Below are 27,171 nucleotides of genomic sequence, written 5' to 3' on the forward strand. Positions count from 1 at the left end.
AGTTCAATTTGGCCCCTGCAAGGTGCATTGCTTACAGGAATAAAAAGGTGATAGTTCCATAGATACAATTAAATATAGACCTCATCTGTAGTATTATGTTCAGTTCTAAGCACTATAATTTAAGAACACTGCTAAACTGAAGTGTCCAGGTGTTCTATGAGGATCATGAACAACCTTGAATCCATATCATATGAAGAATTATTGAAGAAACTAGGCTTGTTTAACCTGGAGGAGAGAATTAGAGGTAGGCCAGGGCCTGATAATTGTCTTCAAGCATGGGAAGAAGGCATTGGACTTTTTGTGTGTCCATAGAAGGTCAAACCAGGAGCAATGAGTTGCAAATCAAGAAGTAAGTTTAAACTTGATGTCTGGAAAAGTTCCCTAATAACTAGAGCTGTTCACAAATTGAATGATGTTTGGTTCACTTTCATTGGAAGTTTTAAAGCAGAGACTAGATAACCATTTTAAAAGTGTGTTATAGTGGGGAATTCCTTGGTGCATGGCGTTGAACTAGGTGGATGTTGAGATCACTCCCAACTCTTGCTATGGGGCTACATGCACAATTAAATCTGTACCAATGTATCAGATAGGGCAGTGTTTTAAAAAAAAAAAAATTTTTTTTTCAGAAGAAATAAATGAGAGCCTTTTTGTTTTTTTCTGATTGAGGTGCTTATTTATTCCCTCTAGATACAAATCTGCAATCTCAGAGCAATGTGGTAAAAGGTAACAATATTTGAATGCATAATCAAGCTACAATTAGCTATAGATGACAATTATAAATTAGACTATGTCCCAGAATTTTCCAAGAAATCTGATATACACTGTTTTGAGGTATGTGGAAAATAAGAAAAATAAGAATAAGGAATCTTTGAAATCCACAATCAAAATGTATTTTTGTAAAAATGAATTTCATTATGTATTTTGATCTATAGCATTGAAAAGCATAGTTGTCTGTATTCATATCTCTGATTGTGTTTGTTCAGCCCAATTACTACTTTTGAAACTAAACCCTCTTAACTTGGGACAACATTTATGTGAAGTGTAGCATTTGTAATATGTTCATCTTGGTGTTTTAATCTTTGATTTCTTATTAACTCTTCCATTTCAGAGTAACTGGACAAAGTAATTCCTTTGTCATCAACTATTGTTATTACAATAAAAAAGGTTATTTTGTTTTCCAAAGTTCGCAGACTTCTAGAACCTCATCTAGTTAGCAAAAAGCACAGAAGAATATATGCAGCTTAGCACATGAGGATATTTGAAACTAGCAGGAATACATTATCTGTGTGAATGATATGGATAATATAGCATGGTGATAATTCATAAATCATTTATAATTTAACATGGGTGTGGCTAGTGTTCTAGGAATTCACATTTCAAGCAGAATGGTGAAAATATTCTATGAAGATCTAAAAAAGCTAGAAATGATCCAGTTTCTCACTTCTCTTTTCTGACTGAGTTTTCCATTTTAGTGTGGAAATACACAATATCACCTTTTATATTTTTACAAGTTATCCTGAACTGAACAATTTTTCTTTCTTATGTCAGCAGTTTCCTAGGTTGGATAAATCAATTGTTTTGATTTAAAAAGTCAAAGGTTGTCTTCAGAAGATAAAGGGTCTATGGGCAAGGAAAATTAAATGAGTAACAGTGATTATAGTATCATAGAGCATTGTGGCCAACCTTGCAATTAGAAAGATCTGGATTCAAATCCTGTTTTTCACACATACAAGCTGTTTGACAGTGGACAAATCATTTAACATCTCATTGACCCAGTCAATTTTCTAAGACCCTAAATTATTTGCTGCACTTTGATCACTGCATTTATAAAATCACAGGTTCAGGTTCCATGTCTCAAGTCGTTATGGCCCCCTAAGAAAAATCTATCTTCATCATGTACTATGCTTAATTCAGTAGATAAAATTAAATTAAGATTTGCCAGAGACAAAAGCTATCATGTTCATAATGTGGCTAAGGATTCAAGTAGCTGACTATTAAACTCTAAAAGGAACAATTTAGGAAGAGACCTCATATGATTCACAGCCTGAATGTTGATGTTTCTATGTATGGAAGCATTAACACACTAACCTACTTCTTTCCAGAAATATTGCTGTTCTGCTGTGATTAGTAAAATGGGCATTCTCTATTAAATTCCTTTACATATATAAGCATACGTGGACTTTCACTCAGAATTCCAATTATTTTTAAAATGGCTGAAAAGTCTCAATGATAATTTGTGATAATATTGTGAATTAAACAGGTATATCTTATTCCCAAGGACAGGCTAGTAACAGTTTGATAACTGAGTCTATAGAAAAAGAACTGACTGACAACTCAAGGAAGTAATTCTTACAAAAGCTTCTTTACAAGGAAGAGCATCAGCTCTTCCAGTGTCACGGGATATCATCAAGGATAGGCCAAAGAAACTTAAATTCAAACATGCCTGAAAATACAGTGTAACTTTTAATCACATTTAACACCCATAAGGAAGAGACATGAGGATGGAAACATGACTAAGAATGAAATCCAGTCAGCCAGTTTTTTTTTTTTTCCCAGATATATCAAAAAGGAAATTTAAAGTTGCCTTTGACAAAAGAGGAAGGGAAAATCACTTATAATGTTTTTACTAAAATAAAGTGCTAATGGGGAGGGATAAGCTATTACTTTAGATGGGGAGGTGGGGGAAAGAAGAAGAAATGAGTTTACCCCCATAATGGGCAAATAACAGAATAAAATGAATGCAGATGGTTCCACTCCTGTTACTTAATCAAAAGGCTCTGCAGAGTCACTGGAGCCGGCATAAAGTCATGTGTTAGAACAACAGCTGATTTGTATTAAAGAAGATTAACTTGCAGTGCCATGGTGGAGGGCCCAGGATTATTTTATGTACTTCCATTGCCTTACAAGCCGTCAACACAATTACTGCCCTTCGATGTGAATGACTGATCTGTAACCACAGTTAAACAGCATGTTGCTTAGGGGCCTAGGCGCTTCACGAAGATGAATTTCCATACCATCAAAGTGCTTTTAATGGGCTCCCTGATCCAACCACAAGGCCTGCTTTGCAAGTATATAGAACTCAGGATGAAGGCTTCCTGTCCAAAAGGATTTGGTCGGTTGTCACTTGACAATTCCCAGCCAGCACAGGGGAAGAGAGGGGGGAGATAGGTAGAGTTGTCTCTGCTTTGGAGGATTAAAAAAAAAGGGTACAGATGCTTTGTGAATGCAACCAACTGCTGTATCCACAGCTGAATTCAATGCGCTTAACAAATAATGGCAATTTAGCTATGCTTGCGAGGAATAGCTTGAGTCACTTTGCATTAGCATCTGGCTGAGTGTTAAACTCATTTCTACATGGGGTGCAGAGAAAAGGAATTTCTGCTCAAGCATCCTTTCAAGAATGTTTAAATATTTGAATATAAATTCCTTTATGCTTGTGATCATTTCTTCTTATAGTTGACACTTTCCTCTTCCCCTTCCCTTCTGGTATTCTCCTATTTTAAGCAGCCTAAAGTCCCTATGCCCCACCTCTTTGTATTTTAGTTACTGCCACACAGGGAGTGGTATAGTGACCCCTTCTTTGATCTTTTCCCTAAGGAGTGAATAAAATTGGAACTGCTTCTACATCCTTGACGCCCCTGTTATAATTGGTGGAAAAATACATTGGTGATAAAATCATACATACATTTCACATTCTTAATGCAGTCTGCTGGCTTCTCAGAGCTTATTGATCAAACTCCACATAAAACCTAGGGAAACTGGAAAGCTATCCAAATTAGCAATCTGCTCATTCTGGACAATATTGTTTGATTCATAAGCTTCCCATGATGATTAACTTTCAAGTTAGTGCTAAGTAGCTGATCATTTTTTACTTTTATTGACCTGGTCCTCTATCTGCCTCTATAAAAATGGGATTCTAGAATTTAAAAAAAATTCAATTTAACATAAGTCAAGTAATACTGAATATAAACATATATCATTTTGAACATTTTGGAGTAATATCTTAAGTTATTACTTATGAAGAAAAGCAACTCTCTCCCTAGACAATGGCCTTATAATATCCGATAGCTAATTTGGACAGTTATAGAATATTAGATTCAACAACTTTAGTTTTGAAGTTCTACAAAAAGTTCATGGTGTTTTTTGCAAGGAATTATGTCTTTCCAGTTTCATATTTGTCTAATATAACTCGACAGATCTCTGTATTAGAAATGTAGCATCATATATGACAACCTCACAAGCCTAGATGCCTAGGAGATGAGCTCATGTAGCATCAGCTCCCAGCTTATGCTACTTAAAGAAGCTTCAGAATTTTCAAATCCAGCTCATTGCACAAACCATGTGAGCATTTCCATAAAGTAACGTTCTTACTCAGGCCCACATATTTCAAAGACAATCTAATTTTACTGTAATTCATATTGACACATGAAACAGAGAATTAGTTGTCACCAATTGTCAAGCATTTAGAGAAGGATTTAAGTATAATTTAATTCTTAACTGAGTCTTGGTAAATTTAATTTTAATGAGTATAGGATAGGAGAAGTTCCATAAAGATGGAGAAAAAGAAAGAGTAGGAATACTATGAAGAAAGTGTAAAGAGATATTAAGAAAAAAATTAAATATGTATGTGTATATATATGAATATATCTGTCATATTCATGTAACATATTAGTTTAAAAAACTAACCTTTTCTGTTCTGCAGTTATTGAGCCCCAGACTATTCACAACAGCCACCTTCCCATCAAGCACCTGTTGTTCCCGCCGAAGTTGCTCCTTCATCTGTCGAGCTTCTTGGATTGCCTTGGTAACAGCATCATGGTCATTTAAATAACCTGATGTGATAGAAGAAAGTGTATCATTTTATGTAGTTAAGGATAAAATTGTCTGCTCTGTAAAACTTCTTCATATTTTATTTAAGCATTTAATTAAATGAAAGAGACAGTGAAAATATCACACATATCAGCCATGGCAATGATGACAGAACATCTGAATGAAACTGGGAAAAAAAAAAAATCAGTTGTTTTTTAAAAGGTTGTTTCTAAGTGTCTAGATACTTGGCATCAAAAACAGATTTTGAGTTACATTTTTATCTGAATGTTTGACATAGCCTTTGTTTTGCAATTAAACTTTTCTAATGAAATTGACAGTTGGATGAGAACCCTAGGAAACGTAGTGAAAACACTCCAATACCTGATTTAATTTCAACATTTACTTAATATTAGACAGACAACTTGTGGCTTTTGGACAGCAGGACTGAATTTTCTAGGGACAGAGAGAATAGATCTTGAACCCGTTGAAAAAAGGTCATTTCTCCCCTAAACCCAGATATATTAAAATAAACCACAGGTGGCAAGTGGTTTGTTGTAGATATGAAACTCATAATGGTTGAGATAATAAATCTCATGCTATGAATGTTACCAAGTGATTGTCATTAAGTGTTTAGTAAGAAATTGTGGCTATCATAACTATGTTACACTTAATTCATGCTGCTAATAAAAGGTCAGATGTCTAATTTGAGGTTGCTGCTCCACAGTCTAAAATTTAGACAATATATTGCTGAATTATTTCTTTTAAACCATAGACATCAGAAGCACATCTACTAATACTACTTAATTTAAAATGTGACACATTGTCATCTTTTTCTTTAGTGTAGATTATACTTATTATAATCTGCAAATGATTCATAGGATGGAATGCTGATAGGAGACTTTAAGTCCTTGTCTATTTTTCAAATATTCTAAGGGAAATTAATATCTATCATCTCTCTCTCTCTTTCTCTCTCTCTCTCTCTCTCTCTCTCTCTCTCTCTCTCTCTCTCTCTTTTAACTAGGGCATAAAAATGGCATAAAATGAATCTATAATATGAAATTGCCCAGAAAAGGGACTTGTTTGTGACATGAGGCTAAATCTAACCAGATCCATTGGTGAATTGTGACAGATGGAGGGACTGTGAGACAGAAGGCAGGCACTAATCACACATAAAATGACCGGCTTGCCTCAACATGTTCCATGGATTCCAGCAAACTTTACACCCTAATCCATTTTTAGAACAAAAAACATCTGGGCCATAAATCCTCTAATCTGCCAAAACACGCTATTAAATCCCATGATTTGTTGAAAAACACTAAGATTAAAGAAAGGAAATATAAAATGGCTAACTGCCGTGTTAGGAAAGTGTTATTAATACTCTTTCTTTGTCTCAATTATGAATGTTCTGTTCCTAAAGAGCCTCATCTAATCATGTCAGATTACAATACACATCCTCGTTGTATTGCTAGAGACTCTTCTATCTGATCTGCTGATTGCCAAAAAATGCAGAATATTATCTTGCTGCTTAAAACATTTCTATTGAAGAAACTGATGTCAGATTAGTTCACTGCTTTACAGCTAGAAGGTTTCTAAATGATCCATTTAAAAAAAAAATTATTATGCACAGATTGGACCTGGTGTTCTGATCTTCCTTAAAAAGGCTGAGAGAAACCTGATGGGAGAGTGGGGGGAGGAAGGGAAGGTCTGGAGGGTCTAATAAGTATCTTGCTGAAAACAATGACATTATTTCTGCAAACAATGTGATTCCAACTCCTTGTAATTAAAAAAAAAGAACTAGCAATTAGTCTTTAAATAGGTTTAAAAATAATCTTTTAAGTTTAAATCTACTATTAAAAAATAGTTGTGTTTAATATTTTATTACTCTTATCCATCTTTTTCCTTACTAACTGCTTAAGTATCATTCCTAAAACATATGACTAGGCAATATAATTGAAAAAAAAGATAAATACTATAGTTCATAAAAGTCAGTGGTAGTCTTAGAAAACAGTTCAATAAGTTCTAAGAAGTTTTACCTCATAATTTTACCTATTAACTTGAGTTTGCCTACCAACTTGAAAGAATGCTGTTCTGTGAACTATTTGGTTTCTACAGAATACAAATATACTTGAAAAGGTTTGGCACATAGCAGTGAATAAAAGCATGAACTCCTTATGTTTTTCACTGGCTGCCAAGATACTAGTGTGCAAGAAAAAAAATGATTAATATAGATGCAAAGAGAGTTTAGATTATTATGGAGGGGGTGGGTGAACTATTGACAGAAAGTAGAACTCAAAATGAATAAAATGCAATCTGAAATATATGTGTATATAGTTCTAATTTGGTGTGTGAAAGAGGAAAAAAATAAGTTTCCATTTTAAAATAAACATTCTTGGGTTTGGAGACACAGATTTTAATTAATATACTATATGAAACCCTGACATTTGTGACTTTCTGAGTTAAATTGGAGAATTATTTATATATTGGACAGTTGAATCTAAATAAGACTTTATTCAGCTTTTTTAGTTGTTATGTTTGCCTGTCACTATATTTCTGTGCTGAAATAAACTATTTGTGCTTTGTTGAAGACTTATTGACCGGTGATGTAGCTATATTTTCTTATTATATACAGTCTACACATACGCACACACACGCATATATGTTTATTTCAACAGATGTATTTATAACTAATGTAGCAATAAATGGATATTGTGATTTACTATAAAGGTAATTGATATAGTTTGTAAAAATATGTTTCAATATGTTTTTTAAAATGAGGTTGATCAGCTAGCCCTCCATGTAAGAAACAGCTACTGATATTGCAAATAATTTGCAATAAATATTAATTTTCACAAAATCTTTAGGTAGTTGTACTCAAAGGTACAAGCTATGTTTGAATTCCAAAAACTTTTGTACAAGTGAAGAAATTTTACTGTATTCTTTCCCATGTTACCATCTGAACATTATATATCTTCTTAAGTCAAATTGTGGAAAAAATGAGAAACATAATTTCTCAGGCATAGTTAACTTCTCTTCCCCCTCCCTGCCCCGCCTTGCTTCATAGCAATATATTTATTTGTTTGAAAACTTGTTAAAAGCACCAAATTGTTGGACTTGAAAGTAAAATAGGTTTATCACATCATAGAGAGCAGTTAGGTCACTTAGTGGATAGAATGCCAGGCCTGAAGTCAGGAAAATTCATCTTCATAAATGCAAATCTGGCCTTGGATGCTTATTAGCTGTGTGACCCTTAGTAAGTCACTTAACCCTTTTTGCCTCAGTTTCCTTATATGTAAAATGAGCTGGAGAAGGAAATGACAAACCTCAGCAATAGCTTTGCTAAGAAAACTCCAAATGGATTCATAAAATGTCAGATACAGCTAAAACAAATGAACAACATCACATTATGGAATCATGGATTTAAAGCTGAGGGGTTGCTTAGTTGGCCAATCCTCTTAGGTGAGGAAACCAAAACACAGTGAGGACGATTTTTCCAGGGAAACATTTGGTACCTCAGCCAGGATTTTCTTAACCGATGCACTCTTCTGTACATCAAGCTGTCTTTACATGCCATTTTGTCAGTGTGTCTCTACCACATTGTTCTAGATTCTTTGAAATACTCTACTATAAAATTGTTATAGACAATATAATTAGGAATGGGAAGAATTAATTCAGATTCTGTAGCCAGAATAATAAACTATGGTCAAATATAATAACTGCCTTGAGAAACTGGAGACTTATAGACCTAATTCTAACACTTCTCAAAGATCAACATCTTGGTCACAGATTCAGAAACCTGCTCTCTCACTCTTCTAGGAAATTCATATTTCTTAAGAACTCTATTTTTGGGCAGCTTTATCCATTTGTGCACCATTTTAAACTACTATTTCTTATATTTTACATAGTAATATTGTTCTGCAACATCAAAAAAATCACTTTCTATATTTCTAGTTAGCAGATATATAGCAAAGAGCCCCATGCCATTAATGATAACTTAAGTATGTTATCTTTTGGTCCACAGTTTTCCATGGTTTATTAATGGTCTAACACATTAATTCTTCTTTCAAGAGTGACCTTTACAGCTCCATTAATCCTCACAGCTTTTATCCAGCTACATTATTACTCATTACAGGTACATACAGCTTTTCAACATCTGCTTTTTGTTGAAAGGAGAAAAGCAAATTGTAGAGGTCTAAAATCTACGAAAAAATGAGATGTAGGTATGGAAAAAATTTTTCATGGAAAAACAAGAGGAATTTTACTTTTGAAAAATACTAGTTAAATGCTAAACATATAGTAATAGACACTATTCATTATTTCCAGGAACAATTTTTAAACATGACAGTTATAGTTAAAGAAAAAGAATTAATAAGAATGCAAATAGATTATTCATTTAGTTAAATAATGTAGTTATACATTAAACAATGGGACATATGTAACTCAATTACAAAGCTGATGGACTTAAATATTTCATGTATTGCAAATAAAATATTTTCTCTCTATATTAATGTTTTTCCTCCTTATCAATTAGAATGAATATTCACTAGTTACTGTTCGATCTTAAAAAAAAAAAAAAGAATTTTTGTTGTTCAATCATTTTTCAGCTGTGCCATTCTCTGTAACTCGGAGTTTTTTGGCAAAGATACTGAAGTGGTTTGCCATTTCATTTTTCAGCTCACTTACAAATTAAGAAACTGAGGCAAATTGGGTTAAGTGACTTATCCAGGGTGACACATGTAAGTGCCAGGGGCCAGATTTGAATTGAAGAAGAAAGTCTTCCTGACTCTAGATCCAGCATTTTATCCACTCTACTACCTTGCTGCTCCCAGACAAAAGAATACATAATACTAAAAATATACAATTATTAAGCATTATATATAAATATATATTTTGTTTTAATTGAATGATATTTTGTTATACAATACAATATGATGGGGAAAAAAGCCTGGAAGAAGGAGTAGATGGATAAAGCTCTGGTGTACAAAAGACCTTATTTCAAGTTCTTCCTCTGACTTATGATACATGTGGTGATAAGCTATTTGTTTAACTTCTCACTGTTTCAGGCAACTCTTTAAGACTGTAAATTATAAATGATCTAGTCTTTGGAGGGAGTTTCTGTACTTCCTCAAAATGATGAAATATAGGTCCAGATTCCTCTCCCATTCTCCCCAAAAGGCAGCAGCATTGACATTGTCTGGAGCATTTTAAAAGTCTGATCATGTATACCTGAAATCACTGCACTAGAATGACAATTGTTAAGTCTGGAAGATAAGAACTATGTATGCTTTTAACCTGGATGTGCTAAAGGAAAGTCCAAGCAGGATCAGACTGAACATCAGTGATATCATCTGGTGATATTTTTAACATGGCTGATAGATTTTATCTTTACATAAACTTTCTTGTAGGCAAATATGCATATTACCAAAATTGGTAATTGGATGAATTCACCTAGGAACATACTAATGAAACAGACTATGCACTGAGTTTTCTGGAAGGATTAATTGGGCCTAGATCTCTGCTGTTTTGGTCCGTAAATAATCACACATTAAGGCCACCACTTCTAATAATGAACAGTTATGTAATGCATTAGAGATTTTACTACATGCATCTGTTTTCTTATTTGATTATCGTGAAAACCTTATGAATTAGGTGCTATTATTACCTCCATTTTGTAAATTAGAAAATCAAACCAGATTAAATGCTGGCCCAGGATCACATCACCGAGGTAGGGTTTGAACTTAAGTCCTGCTGACTTTAAAATCCTGTTCTCTATTATAAAAAGAGAATATGTAATCAATTTACTTTTCATGAGTAGGAGTAATTAATAAACATAGATTTTTAAGGAGGCGTCATATCCTTAGTTTCAGCTTAAAATGAGTTTATGTAGTTTTCACTCACTACACAGTTCATTGAACTGCACTGAATTTGCATTGTGTTGAACCAGAACCATATGTAAAACACGAGTGGCCATTTTTAAGAACATTTTAGAACACCAGCTGTAAATTGTTTTTTAAAATAAAAAGATTAACTTACCTATTGTGCTAACTCTAGCTGAAGGACTGGCTAATGCTGCTGGGACAGAGGCTTTGAGAGAGCTTGCCCCACTGTTTATTCTCAGAGCTGGCATATGGGGAGAGGTGGGTGATGTGGGTGATTTCCCATCAGAGGTCTTGGGTTTAGCAGACAAGTTCAGTGGTTGTGCCACTTCATCCTGAAATAATTGACAGAACATAAACTATCATAAGATCTCAAGAGTCTAGAGAAATACAGGTATGTAGCCTAATATTATTGTCTCATCACATGTCTATCAATTAGTGATCTTTATTGCTTCTATATCACATGGAATTTGGTATCATTAACAATATTATCAGTAGAATATCAATATGATATTAACAACCTATTTTGTGACATTATAATTACTGTTATCTTTAGTAACAGCAATCAATCAATAATAATTTCTTAAATAACTACTACTTGCTACATATAGAGGTAGGAGCTGACTATAAAAATCCAAGTGATATAGCCACAGTCCTCAAGGAGCTTATTATATTTTACTGTTACAACATATTCTAATGATAATAGTACTTTTCATTTATATAGCCCCTCATAATATGTTGACAGACATTATGTCATTTGAACCATACCACAACTCTGTAAAGTATTTAGGGAAGGTTTCATTATCCTCATTTACAAATAAGCAAATTGAGACTTGTAGGTTTACTTGCCTAATATTTTTTACTAAATTTTTATTTCATTAAATATTTCCCAATTACCTTTAAATTTTTTCAAAATATTTAAAATTATTTTGAGTTTTAAATTCTCTCTCTCCTTCCTGCTCCTCCCCAATCTCTTAAGAATGCAAGCAACAGAATATTGATCATACATGTGAAGTCATTGCCTAATATTGTAGAAAAAGTTGCAGAGCTGTAACTAAAACTGAAATACAGACTTCCAGTATAATTCTTTCCACCATCCCTTGCTGCCTTTGAATGTATAAGAAAGTATAATGAAACATGAATACAACTAGCCACAAGACAAATTATGTAATGTAGATGAGATATCTTAATCATTCTTGTATATTTTCATATAAAAATCATTGCCTGGAGTCCCCTATATTCAGAACAGAAGGAAGTTTCCCAAGGTTTAAAAATATCAGGTAATTCCTCTCTTCCACCTCTAGACTTCAAAGAAATGTCTCTGGATTTGACCCAGACAAAAACCAACTAAATGTCATAAAGGAAATTATATTTTTATTACATTATTGATCCTTTCAGAGACTGAAAACCTTTTCATTTTCTAAAATCTTAGGCAGAGTCTGTTTACACATGATATGGTATAGCATGAACTAGAGAAGTTCTGAGTAAAAGTAATAGCTGATATAAAATATATGAAAACCAATAGAATTGGATGCAGTTGGATTCTGTGTCTAAAGGATATTGACTTAAGGGTAGCAAAGATTTTTCAATTGGGTATGATGTATTATTTACACATTAGCAATAGAAAATTGAGCATGACCAGTTCAGAAATTCTAGTGATATCCAATTCTGGTGTGATATGTTGGTGTTAGACAGCATTTGACTATATATCTATATTAATGAATACTCAACTTCATATTTGGCTCATTCATGGATTCCTCTGGTGCAACTGACACTGGTTATGCAGTAAGACTGCATAATTACATCCTAAGTTCTGCCATTTATTGTAAAACTTTTATATTAACTGTTCTCTCAGTATCCTGACCTATAAAATAAGATTAATTGTATGATGTTTCTTTTTTTAAGTGATTTTTGAACAAAGTACTTTAGATTGCATAGGTAGATATTATCAAAATGTTTTAGCTTTGATATTAAATAATTTTTAAAAACCCATAGAAACAGAAATTTTATATTTGGAAGGGAGCCAATGGCTATATGGTCTAATTCATATCCAAAAAAAAAAAAAAAAAGTCTTTTCCATAAGACATTCAACTCGTAAAAGGCCAGTCTCTGTGTTCAATTAAAGGGTACCCACTAGTTCTAGAGGACTTCATTTCACTTTTGGACAGTTATTATGGGCCAGAACTATGAACTTGAAACAGGGATGATTACAAGGTACTAAGTGGAATTGATGAGACAATGGTTATCTAGTTTAGCATGGTTCAGTATGATTGATTTAATCTTACAACAAATAATATTTCCTAGAGATATGATTGGTTTATACTCAGTGTGGAGCATATAAGCTGGGACTCAGAAAGCCCTCAGATTCAGAGAGCCAGAGAAGATAAGCAGACAGAAAGCTGGACGCTGGAGCATAAGCCCTTGGACTCAAATTCATCCCATCTCACAACACCACACCATCTCACACAGGTGGCAGGGCTGCCCTTCTTAGCTTCTCCACTGAAACCAAGACTTCAGAAGGTCTCTAAGAAAGCTGCCCAGCCCCAGGCAAGGAGACAGTAGAGGATTTGGACTTTAACACCTGGCTATTCTTGTGGTGATTACTTGACTGAAACAAAGGCTGCTCCCAGAGACCCCAAGAAAACCTAACCAGAGAACATTACAGATAGTTCTAGTAATTAGCAAATATAAGGAAAAATTTGGTGTTTTGAAATTCAAAACAAATAAAATTTGTTTTTTTCATGACAATCTTTCAATCATTTCAATACAACTATCATAGATTGAAGAATATGTGGAAAGGAATAAAGTATAAGAAGACTACAAAATAGAAGAGAACTAGTTTATGAGGAACTTTGAATGCCAAACAGTGCATTTTGTATTTGTTCTTGGAGGAAACACCAGTTTATTGAGTAGGGTGACATGATCTTTATTGCAGTAAAAATCATTTTAGTAGCTGAATGGAGGGTGGGTTGGAATGGAGAGAGAATTGAGATGGACCTATCAGTAGACTATTGTAATCGTCTAGGTATAAAATAATGAGTCTGTATCAGAGTGATAGTAGTTTTAGAGAGAAAGATAGATTTGAGAGATGTTGTAAAGGTGAAATAGACAAATAGTGCCAACAGATTGAATATGGGGTTGAAGGACAGTAAGTTGCTTAGGATGACAATTTGTAAGCTGGAGGGCCTCAGATGATTGTGTTATTCTTTAAAGAGATAAGAAAGGTAGTAGAAGTAAGTGAAATTTAGGGAGAGAATGATGTACTTAGAAAATCCTAGGGAAGCAGCAAAGAAATACCTTGAGAGATAATTAATTATCCTCAATAAAATTACAAAGCATAATATAAACTACAAGTTGCCACAGAATTTCAATATTGCAACAAATAATTCAGGAGGCCATAAAGGGAAGTTGTATTAGCCTACTAATGTAGCCTATTAAAGCACCTTCATTACCTGTACATGTAAAAACTCCTTAAAGAAATAAAGAAGAAAGTTAAATAACTGGAGAGATATTAATTGTTCATGTCTATATAATACAAATATAATGAAATGATAGTATTTCAATTAATTTTCAGATTTAGTGCTATGCCAAACTATCAAAGGAATATTTTTTGTAGAGCTAGATGAAAATTAAATTGGAGGTGCAAAGAATCATTTGGAAAAGCAAAAGATCTGGACTGTCAAGGGAAATAAAGAAATTATAGAAATGAAAGGGGATTAATACTTGCAGACCTTAAAGCAATACTTATGAAAACTATTCAGTTCTAGTTAATGAATAGGGAAAAGCAGCTTAATGGGAAAGACTAGTTAGAAAATAACCAGAAATAAAATTCAACAACTCAGTGTTAGATAAACCTAAAAATACAAATTTCTTAGGAAAGAACTATTTAGCCATAATCACTGACTAAATGTGATGGAAAATTACTAGGAAAAAAAAACTGAAAAAAAAGTTTTATGGAAATTAGATTTAGCTCATACTACATACTACAATGAATTCAAAATATGTATACCTGAGTATTAAATAACATACCATAAAAATAGATTACAACCAGGTCAGATTTCTTTCATCGATATGGTTAAGAGAGAAAGAAGATTACAAAAGATAAAATAGATAATCTAATAAGCTGTGTGTGCATATAAAAAAATGAGTAGACAAATTCTTCCATGGTGTGAAGCAAGACAACTGCTATGGACCTCTGGGTAAATTTTACTGAACTGATTTTTTTTCTCATCTTTTCCCCTTTTTCTTCTCTTTCTCTGACTTTGCCTCAAAAAGTATATATTTCTGAATGGGGGGAGGGAATGTATCAGAAAATAAAGGTGATCAAAAATGAAAGAAAGAAATTTTTCAAGAAAAAGTGAATAGTAGAAAGAAGAATTTTAATTGAGTCATGAGGTTAAAAGATAGGTTGTAAAGTATTGAAAAATGATTGAGAGAAAAATGGGGGCAGTCAGCATCAATAACTTGCCTTAAAAAATAGAAATTTAGCTCTAAAAAGAGATGGGATCTAGGGAAATAACTTGAGATTCTGGGTTCAAATAAAGGTGCTTTTTTATAGTTTAATTTTAAGAATGGTAGAGACTTCTATATGTCTTTAGGCTACAGAGGAGTATAAATGAATAGAGATTAGAATTAGAGACAGTGGATCAAGAGCATATGTAGAGCGATATAACCTCTTGATCTGAAACTAGTTCAAAGGAGAGAATGGGAAAATGATATCACAACGTTTGGAGATTTAAAAACAAGGCAAAGAAGAAAACTAATAACTGATAACCCCAATTTTTTCAATTGTCAATTTGGAGTGGACACTCTTCAAAGATGATTAAGAGATTCAGATTTGGCAACGCATGTAAGGAGACAAGATATTTAAGTATATAATTGAACTGATTAACCAAAAGACCAAGGTTGGAAAGGGAAAGAAATGAAGGTTATGCAAACACTTAAAAATAAAGAGAGTAGCAGCTACATCAAAAAGTAGATTAAAGAAGAAAGAAGGGCAATGAAAAATGGAGCACTAAGAGATAAAGTTTGAGGAATGCTTTATTTTGGAAGTAGGTTGCTTAAGGGTGATAGAGGGAAAAAAAAAAAAAAAAAAAAACAACTCTGATTATCCCTGTATGTAGTTGAGGTGTAGTAAAGTGCTAAGTCACGGGACCTTATGAAGTTGATAAACTCAGAGAATAGCCTGGAGCAACATCAACATGAAACTTGACATCCTCAACTACAGAGGCAGGGGGAGGGAAGGATAGAAGATATGAATCAGATACTGTATCACAAGAGAGGGAAGAATGTGCTGGGGGTCAGCAGATGATTGTCACTAGGCTTTGAATATCTGTTTATATGAAGTGAATTTCAAGAGAGGAGATGACAGCAAAGAGATGGTTCACAAGTGGTTCTGGGGAGCAAGGTATATACTTACTCTGTGTTCTGGTACATTATGTCAAAGGAACATTAGATAAGGTACTATATTAGATAAGGTATTATATAGTATTATAAAAGATGTTTACTCAGGGAATGTCTTATGAGGGGAAGCCAGATCCTTATCAGTACCAGAAGATACAAGAAACACAGATACAAAAGATTCAAGATAAAAAGAAATTGTCAAAAATAGAATGAGGGCTCCAAAGGGCACAATGCAAAAGGGAAGGCAGATCTGCAGAGGAATATAATAGGAGTAAGACTATGTCTTTGGGAATGAGAGAATAGGTTGCCGGGAAGGGCATGGCTTTTACTTAATAAACTGTCATTCTGCATTACCAAGTTTAATAGAGGAAGAAGTCAGTTTTCTAGTTACCAGATGGTCTTGTGCTATGTTCTCATCAAGAGAACAAAGAATATCCAAACAGAACATGAGTTTTATTTCAGAGAATGAAAGGGGTCTTTAGTAGGTGAGATCTTGACAACAATACCTCAAATATTTAAATGTAAGTATAATAATAATTTGTGTTCAGTAGCCAAATACAAGGAAATGTGATGGGGAATAGTCTAATTTAATAAACCCTCAAAATCATTACTAGGGAGTAAATAGATAAATTAAAAATAATGTAACTTTGATCTTTTATATAACGCATTCTTTAGTATTATATTATCATTAACAAATTAAGAGATTACTATAAAAGTAAATAAATTCCTTGGATTCTAGATTGTAAGAAAATTTGTAGGATAGTGAAATAACCTAATTCAGGTCTTTTTTTCTGGAAATCCATTGTATGTGGGCATACTGTGACATCTAGAGATAAAATCTAGAGATAAGGGTATGCTAAATTGTGTGTTGGGTTAGGATCTTATCCATCTTTTTTTAAAAAGAATATCAAGGAGCAGTATTTCCAGACACTAACTTTTTGTTGTAAAATGGTGTCCCTGCTTATTTCTTTCTATATAGAAATGCTGGCAGGCCTTAGGGCTTAGTTGTGTCTCAAAAGCCTTTATTCTGACAGCCATAGAACTTCCTTTGACATTATCACAGCTGGTGAAAAAGGTTTGGGGATGCTTTGGGGAAATAAAGGTGACTGCTGCACTTGACTAAACAGAAACACTAACCCACTATAGGGGCAGAGTATATTTCCAAATGTGGAACAAAAATAAAAAACTTAGGAGAGTAGAGGAAATAACAAATTCTATATATATGGGATGGGAAGAAGCATGTACTTATGTATATTTAGTGATAATGGGTTGGAGGCAACATCTCATCTTTGAGGTGAGAAGTCTAATGTGTCATGCATGGTACATGTCTACTTAAAACATTTGAGTAAAAAAAGAAGTAGTGAATTTCTGAATACTTTTCTCCATTCTCTGCAATGTTTTCTTCTAAGGCCAAAGAGAGCAAGACCCTAAGGACATAATAGAGGTTGACAGTTCTAGAGTTGATAAATGTCATTCAAAATTGCCCTTTCATTATGTGTTCAGACTAATGGTATATTAATAAGAGCTCTCATGCTTGATCTTTATACAGGAGATTGTGTGGTAAATAATTAGGACCCATTATATGATATTACTTCACAATTTGTCTGTTTTAATAATTTACGAAGGAATCATATCAAATATCTACTATTCATGAAAAAGAAAGAAAGTATTCATTATTTTTGTTTGTATAGCTGAACAGCTAAAAAACTTAACTACAAGTAGAAGTATACTATTCATAAAAGAACATTCTGATGATACTGATCATCAGGGCTAAAATAGGTTTTGTACTAATAGATATGCTATTCAATGAAACTTCACAATTTAAATATGCAGGTCCTGAAAAAGCAGTCTTTCTAAAACAATATAACATTATCCACCTCATAACTAATAAAACATTTTAACATGTATAAAAGAATAATTTGAATTTAATAAAGAAATATGCTCTTCAAATATGAAGAGGGCACTTGAACAGGCAGAGGGTATCATTTAGTTACACTGGCAGGGAGGAAGATATTTTGTATCTTAATGATTCATGTAATAAATGAATAATGTTAGTAAATTTTGTAAAAATATTTTGTAATTATTATGTTAGTAGCCTTCAAAATAAATAACAAATCAGAATTATGTTTAACCAATTATCACCAGAATATTTACACAAGGCAACAAACTAAATTCAGAAAATTAATTACTATAAGAAAATAGTAACAAGTTGCTTCTATATAACAAAGCTTTGGACCAGATGACCTATGAAAGCTAGTACTGATAATTAATTGTATCATTTAATAAAAAATATGTATATAAGATAAAATCGAGTTAAGGGACTTAAAACATATTAGTGAATCTCTTTCTGACTTGTCCTATTACTTCTTTGCTACATACACCATATTATTCCCTAATCCCTCTGATAATATCCCATCTGATATTTAGATGATGGAAGTAAAATATTAAGGGATTTTTGGAGAAGTGGTCAAATGCAAAAGAAATATTTAAGGGAAGAGTATCCTGTGATTTGTAAAAAACAGATTAACATAGATATAAAGAATTTTTTTTATTACAGAGATTTAAGCATAGTATGGTTGATTCTAAAAATCATTTAAAACTTTTCTTTGAGGATACTAATGTTTGACTAATGGTTAGCTTCCTAAAACCCAAGAAATTTAAAATCTACATATATTTTAAATTCAAATATATATTTGCTGATAATTACCAATGACTTAAACAAAGGCAAATCCCCTTATTTAAACAGAATGATCAGCTATAGAAATGGCTATGAAAGCAGTGATTTTTTTTCCTAATTATTTTCTGCTATGGGCATTAGTTGTCATTTTATCTAAATATATACCAAAACTGGTAAACATTTGTTTTAGACTCTTTACCACATTTAGTTAATCACCATTGAGAAATTTTTATCTAAAACAAAGTAATATATATGGGATAAGGACTGTACTTATAATAAAGTCCAAATTAATTGAAGAAAGAGTTTAATAATAAACTCTTATTATTCTTCCAAAGTAAAAGTATTCTCTTGAATCCTGGAAAGATAATTCTGCTTTCCCATTTCTTAGCCTCTTTTAGTTTCGTTGTCCAAAGCAAAAGTATTCTCTTGAATCCTGGAAAGATAATTCTACTTTCCCATTTCTTAGCCTCTTTTAGTTTCGTTGTCCTCCTCAACTTGTATATATTGTCACAGTTTGGGCCATCAGAGGATTCTTATTGAATATGTAGACAATTATTTTAGCAAAAATGATACCATATGTTTTGCATTTATTGCCTACAAATAATATGAAATTATTTTTTCTAACATAATTCAAAAGCACACTATCCTTTAAAAAGGAAAAAGGGTCTACCTAGCATGAAGTCATTAAGAGTTTAACCTCCATCCAGTCCTTCAGTGGATCTATCTTCTCACTGTTGTGAGTCCTACCTCCATTAATGGACAGTACAATCCATTCAGGCTTTTCATCCTATCTTATTATTATTTATATTCCATAGGTCTTCCATAGAGGATCTGTTCAAAGTTTTCAAGACCTTGTCTCCACTTTTTTGATTTTTTAACCTTTAGATGAGCTAACATTGAACTTGGGCTGTTCATTCCTGGCTCATCATTACTTTTTCTGTCAGTGATGTCCCTTATCTTTCCTGCATGTAGGACACACTGGAAATGTGCTATACCCATTTGTGCTAAATATTGGCTCTTCCTTGCCCTTAGGATCAGTGTTTTACTATGAACTGTGCACCTAGAAAACCTACAATCCTGAATCATTCTCAGTGGAGAACAGAGTTTGGTAGTCACAGGGGCAAATGATCACATCCTTCATATCCTCTCCAATATGTACGGTATCTAAACTCCAGGCTTTACTTGAGAGTTTATTTGATTACAAGTTCCTATGTAATAGGTGGAAAAGCAGTGAAGACAAGATTGTAAGTATCATTGTTTTTGGAACCCATCCTCCATGGTACTGAAATAGATTGTCATCAATCTGTCTTTCCTCCAAATACATAGAAGGAAGAATTGTTCAAGAAAGATTGGAATGGGAATCTGAACCATTAAATACAAGGTGATCAGGTTCTCAAAGATCTTGCTGAATTTAAATTCAGTATTTACTCCCTATGTCTCATTCCTCCCTCAATCTCTCTCTTTTTATTAATTTTTCCTATTGCCATGATGATGATAATTAAACCCATGGTTATTGATGAAGTTACTATGTGAGAGAGAGAGAGAAAGAAACTTAGGACAAATTTTTCTTTGGGTGACTCTCACACTTGGGGCATAACAAGGACGATGGTCCATCAAGAGACAAAGATTTCAAGCAAGTAAAAAAAGGAGTGAAGGAGGGAGAGGGAAAGAGAGAGGAGGGGAGAAACAAAGGGAAAGGGGAAGAAAGGGAGAGAGACAGACAGACAGGCAGACAGAGAGAGAGAAAGACACAGAGACAGAAACTGGGAGAGACAAAGACAAACAGACAGAGACAGAGAGCGTGTGAGAGAGTGAAAGCCTGAGAATGCAACAGCAACCTTTGCTTAAGCCCTTCCTGTTTAAAGAGGAATAAGGATTGGCTGCTTTTATTTCAGCATCCTAATAGTGAAAGCAGCAATGAACAGTTTTGATGAGGGTGTCTTCCTGACACCCTGAGAAAGACATCCTCATGCTGACTTCATTTTAAGTTAATAATCAGAATATTACTGAACAGAATTTACTAAGGTGATGGGTATTAGTTACCCTTCTACCTTTTCAAGTAATTCAGTGTCTATTTTATTTATCATCTGTCTTTCAATAAATATCTATTAAGTGTTGATAATGTACCAATTACAGTCCTGGATAATGAAGAAACAAAGAGTGAAATGTGAAATGGTAGCTAAGAAGCTTACAAACTTCCTAGAAAAGATATATATATCTATATATCTATATATATATCTACATAAGTAAATACTAATTACACACACACAAACACATAAAATTGATGCAAGGTAATTTAAAGGAAGAAGGCAGAGGATATAGTTTATCCTGAACATCGAAGGAAACAAGGTATCTAAGAATGGGATGTAAAGACATAATTAAGTTCATGTTTTAGGGTCAGGCAGCACAAAAGAATAGAGACAGGAGATGGTGAGCCATACATAAAGAATAATAAGGCCCATTTGGCTAAAATGTACTTTAGTGGAAGGTGAACAATGGGTAATACAGCTGGAAAGGTGCCAAGTTGGGACCAGTTTGTGAAGAGCTTTAAGTTTCAAGCTTTCAAATCTTTATTCATATTTGGAAATCTGGGTATATAGACTGAAGTTTTTTTTTTTTTTTTTTTTTTTTTAATATCCTGATTCCCCAGTTTCTCCACCTCATCTTTTATGAATTATATTCCCCTTGTATCTTACATATCCCAAAAGATAGTCATTCCCAAATTTCTTACCCTTATCTATAATTGAGTCATATCTATGATTTTGAAATTGGAATTTTTTTTCTGATTTTGTTTTCTCTTATTCTCCATGCGTTTCATTTTGTTTTTACTTTGTTTCCACACCATTCTTCACTCCCCAGGGTTCTTTGCTGTTCTCCAAGTCAACCATCCCTTCTTGGGTCACAGTTTTTTTTTCCCCTCAGAAACTTGATCTACACCCTGGAGAAGATTTTGGAATACAGGGAAGAGAAAGGGGCTTCTGAGCTGTGTAAAGTTTAGAAGACAATATTAAGTTTTACACAGCGAAACAGAACTCTCACCTTCCAGTCTCTTTTATATACCACTGACATGTCACATAGCTTCCAGATTGATATTCCTAAAGAATGTTTGACCATGTTATGCCCTTTTGCACAATAACCTTCAGCTGTTCACTATTACCCTTAGAACAAGATACAAACTGTTCCACTTGTAATTTAAGTATAGATTCCAAACTACCTTTTTATTTATGATGTAGAGAATTAAAATAATTTGACACTTAAAGAGTGAGAGGTAACAAAGAGATTGGTAATACTAATTACCACATCCAAGTCCTACCTTGACAAGATTCCTTTTTAAATCATTCTTGACAAGTGTCCAACTTTTATAGACCTGCAACAAAGAAGCTAGCTATGACTAACTAATGGTACCTGTTAGGAATGTGCTCATAAAGGGGCAGCTAGTTGGCACTGTGAATAGAAACTGGTTTTGGAGTTAAGAGGACCTGAGTTCAAATATGGCCTCAGACACTGTATGATCCTGGGCAAGTATCTTTTTTTTTTTTTTTTTTTTTTTGTTCTAATTCTTTTTTTTTTCTTCTCTTTTTTTTATTTAATAGCCTTTTATTTACAGGTTATATGTATGAGTAACTTTACAGCATTAACAATTGCCAAACCTCTTGTTCCAATTTTTCACCTCTTACCCTCCACCCCCTCCCCCAGATGGTAGGAATACCAGTAGATGTTAAATATTAAAATATAAATTAGATACACAATAAGTATACATGACCAAACTGTTATTTTGCTGTACAAAAAGAATCAGACTCTGAAATATTGTACAATTAGCTTGTGAAGGAAATCAAAAATGCAGGTGGGCATAAATATAGGGATTGGGAATTCAATGTAATGGTTTTTAGTCATCACCCAGAGTTCTTTCTCTAGGCGTAGTTGGTTCAGTTCATTACTGCTCCATTGGAAATGATTTGGTTGATCTCATTGCTGAGGATGGCCAGGTCCATCAGAACTGGTCATCATATAGTATTGTTGTTGAAGTATATAATGATCTCCTGGTCCTGCTCATTTCACTCAGCATCAGTTCGTGTAAGTCTCTCCAGGCCTTTCTGAAATCATCCTGTTGGTCATTTCTTACAGAACAATAATATTCCATAATATTCATATACCACAATTTATTCAGCCATTCTCCAACTGATGGGCTCAGTTTCCAGTTTCTAGCCACTACAAAGAGGGCTGCTGGGCAAGTATCTTAACCCCAGCAACGTCAAAAAGGAGGGAAAAAAAGGAAAAAGAAAAAAAGGGATTTGTTCTTATAATAGTTATGAATCTATTTTTTAAAAACAATCTTTATCCATTGTTTCTAGATTTTCCTTTCCTGGTTAAGCAGAACAAATCTAATTCTTTTCCATAGGACATAATTACTTGGATTCAGCTTACATGTCTCTACATGTACAATGTTTCTTCTTCCCTGTGTGAAACATCTCCAGTTCCTTCAACTGATCCTTACTTTCATGATATCAAGACCCTTTACTATATTGATAATTTTTGAAAAAGGAAATGTAATGGGTTTGAAAGAAAACAATCAAAAATTGTTACTTTAAGAAATTTATTAGATTAATATATGATGTCATTCTTTATGATGAATAGGTACATTTAGAGAATATGTCCATAATACTTAATTTTTTGGACTGCAATAACAGTGATCAATGAAAATGTTTCTTTCCTTGGAATACATTTCCCAAGACAATGGGGCTATATAGACATCAATCCTATGCATGAAAATGTCTTGAGGAAAGGGACCCTGATTGGTAAGAGTCTACCAGGGAGGAAATGTACGAAGTGAAGTAGATGGTAAGGAGACGTTGGGTGTAATATAAAAGTGGGGAAGACACTACTAAGAAGAAAAGATCACAAGCTGAGATCAAGGAGAGAGAGAAAAGATGACTTCATAGAGCAGTTTAGACATGGTGACCTAAAACTCTGATGTTACATTTAGACCATGACCATTTCAGGTTTAAAATGAGAGCTCATAGAATTTCAGTTTGCCCCTAAGAGTGCCAGAACATATACTCCAAGAGGCAGATGGTTTTGAATTATGTTATGTTGAGAAATCAGAAGTTTTAAAGAATTGAAATATAATTCTGCTAGATATATAGTCAAATAGAAACCTTTTCTATATGAATACAGAAAATATTTTCCTTTATTTCATCCTTTTTTTTTTTTTTTATTCTTATTGCCATGTCTTAATTAAATGCTTTTGCTTCTGGATTTATGTTTCTGGTTGGTATTAGCAATAGAGTAGCTTACTGAATAGGGTCCCATGCTATTTTTTTGGATACTTATTATTCCTAAATAGTCATGAAGAACCTACACAAAAAAAGAAAAATGTAGAGAATCCCATGGGAGAATTTTAATATGCTTCTTCTTCTTCTTCTTCTTTTTTCTTCTTCTTCTTTTGGTAAGATGTACATGTTAGGAAAAATTCAACTTTTTTTTTTTTTTAGTATTCTGAGGACAGAGTCTCCTGACCAAGGAAATCCCAAATTATTTTTCTGAAAAGAAAATGTTAACTGTCCCTCCTACCTACCCAAGTTAAGTTGCAAGATCCCAATGCTTATCAATATTAAATTTACCATTTGAGAGCTTCTCTGAGAAAAATATAATGAAAGACTTCTATAATCTCACTCATCTTTTCTTTCAGCTGCCTTCTGATTGTAGGAGCAAGAATTGAAAATCTATGAGAAGATAAGACAAATATATCTTTTTATTCTTTCTATAATACATTTAGCTTGGAAAAGTTATAGGAGCTTGAGGAATCAATCAAAGTAATATAAAAATATCTACCAAATCTATACTGGCAAGATCTAAGAAATTAGGAGTCTTTCCCATCTCTTGTTCCAACTACCTACATACTTAATTGGTAGGTTACATGGGACCTAAAACCAAGGTTGTCGTCTTTCAGGTTGTCTCATCCTGAAGTCCTCTTAATGATCAGATGCTTATTTTTAGACTCACAAATTGCAAGATACCCTGTTAGCTAGACAGGAAGAGCTCCAGGAATTCTGTGATAGGTGTTTCTTAGGTGTGTTAATGCTTCCATTAGTCTTGATTGCTACTTAAATACAAGTCTTTAGCTGAGGGTAATACATTCTAGTTTCAAATTTCACTGTGCTCTATTAGTTGATATTTTTTGCTCAATGTGTAAGTTCTTATTTTTGAAAAGATACCAGTATGGCGATAGGAACCATTTGTTTTGGCATAGTAAATACACATGATATAAAATATTTATTCTTTGATCATTTATTTGTATTTTCTGTTAATCAAACTAAATTTAGCATTTCAATTACTGTTTCAAATCCTACTGTTCCTGGATACCACTTATACTTTTAGCACTCTTTGCTAACACATTTAATTTCTTAAAATGAGAGGCTGTATGATATACCAGAGAGCTGGCCTCGAAGCCAAAAAGACCTTGTGTAAGTTCCATCTCTTTTAGATACTGGCTTTTAGGAACTCACTAGACCTCTCAATGCTGTAGGCAACTATGTAAGATCATTAAGTTGCTGACTTACACTGGGAATTTCCTTACCAGGATGGGCTCTTTAAACCAAGTAAATCCTAGCTCTAGTTCTTTTCCCTATAAAAATCACAAAACAAAGCTATCAGACAATTCATGGTACTGACCATATGGATATTTTTATTTTTTGCTATTTTCATTTTGTTTTTTAATGTTCAATACCAAATTGTTTAATTTTTTTTCCCTCTCTATCACCAGGCCTTTATCTTCTCTTAACAATCCTCTCAAAGGTAGCTAATTGCATATTATATGTTCTTTTTATCTTTGAAAAATAGTTTCTGCCAAAGATGCCTTTCGTTATCTGGGGAATTGTTTTGTTTTTCTGTTTTCATATTTGGTACATAGCTAACTTTCAAGGAATCTGTTCCAATATTTTATCATTTGTAATGATTATAATAATTATCCTTCATTGGAGCACAGATCTTATGTCTTCTATTTCAATTCTATCATTTTACAGATAAGGAAACTGAGACCCAGAAAGGTAATTTGTCCATTGAAACATAGTTTTAAAAGGGAGGTCATGAGATTAAAGCTCAGTTCTACGATTGTAACTCCAGAGCTCTTGCTTATATCATGCTGCATTGGCCCCAGTGTTTTTCTTTTTTATTCTTTCCTGATTTTTTCCACTTAACATAGTCTCTGATTATTTTCCTTTCAGTTTATTCTTTTCTGATTTAATGCCTATGTCCTAGATCTAGGACACAAAGATAGTAGATGTTAATACGGCCAGTAGTATATTTTGGTGGATAAATAAAAGTGAAGGGAAGTATAATAATACTTTCTCTATTATTTCCGTTCTTTACCTCATTTGAAATGCTCTGGTAGGTGACAGGTCCTATACTAGAAACTCTCAATTCAGCACTCCCCAGTATAAACTTTTTGCACTTCATTTGACAGTGGACAGAACAGAATGCAATAATAGTCAATAAAATCCTGAGCTATGTTTCATTACTTAACACCTTGCTGCTCACAAAGAACAAATAGTTTGATGATAAGAACAAGCACAGCATGATCCAGTGTTGTAAGGTTTACTTGTTATTCCAGGCTTATCTCCACTTAGTTTCACATCTGGTCCCTAGATAACTTCTAATTCCTAATAATAAAGACATTGTCCAATTGCATTCCTCACATCTGGGCCATAGCTATTTTGTTTTAATGCTACCGAGTTCTCCATAAAGAGGTTCTGTTAGCTGTTAAACAGGAGGGGAAAAAGTGTTTTAACAACAGATCAGTAGGGAATGACATAAATAACCATGCCAGTACTTCCCTTGAAAATATCATCCTTTAACAATTAAATAGAATAACTCTCTAAACATGACAATCTTTAGAGAAATGACACAGTAGGTCACTCACTATTTCTCAAAGAACACTTTTCCAAGGAACCCGAGGAGGAATCTGCAACATGCCTATACATGAAAAATAGTTTCAAAAACCAAGGGCTTTGATTTTTTTTTACAAATGTCATAAAAAAACATAACTATCACTACTGCTTTCCTGCTAGATAGGGATAAGAACTGTAAAAGAAAAATAATAAAGGAGAACAAAACAAGGACCCTTCAAAAGATGGGATGGGCTTGGGAAGAAATAAGATAGGAGCTCTCGTATAAAGCTCCTAAGCTACACAAGTACTACAAAACTGGCACATTTGAGATGAACAGGAAGAAGACAGAAGGTTCCCTGATCAAAGCCTTGCCTGCCACCTCCTCTCTGTATTAGGGATGGCGCCTTTGCTAGAAGCCCACTAGCACCTCCAAAAAGAATTACTATAAAAAGGATGTCAGACCAAAGCAAACCATATCAAAACAAATTAGCAGCAGCCCCTTGTTCCACAGGGGTCATATAGA

General features: G+C 33.5%; 1 protein-coding gene across 4 annotated transcripts in view; it reads right to left on the minus strand.

Annotated features, from left to right (window-relative positions):
- The window catches only part of SOX5 (SRY-box transcription factor 5), a 446,382-nt gene that overhangs the window by 35,784 nt on the left and 383,427 nt on the right, over nucleotides 1-27,171 (minus strand). For all 4 annotated transcript variants that reach the window (XM_031938465.1, XM_031938463.1, XM_031938462.1 and 1 more), the window contains exons 10-11: nucleotides 10,840-11,017; nucleotides 4,687-4,832 (exon numbers count right to left, since the gene is read on the minus strand). In XM_031938465.1, the coding sequence (XP_031794325.1) occupies nucleotides 4,687-4,832; nucleotides 10,840-11,017 (324 nt within the window). The remainder of the gene's footprint in view (nucleotides 1-4,686; nucleotides 4,833-10,839; nucleotides 11,018-27,171) is intronic.

This window comes from Sarcophilus harrisii, chromosome 5 (genome assembly GCF_902635505.1).
Source record: "Sarcophilus harrisii chromosome 5, mSarHar1.11, whole genome shotgun sequence".
In the NCBI taxonomy this organism is placed as follows: domain Eukaryota; kingdom Metazoa; phylum Chordata; class Mammalia; order Dasyuromorphia; family Dasyuridae; genus Sarcophilus; species Sarcophilus harrisii.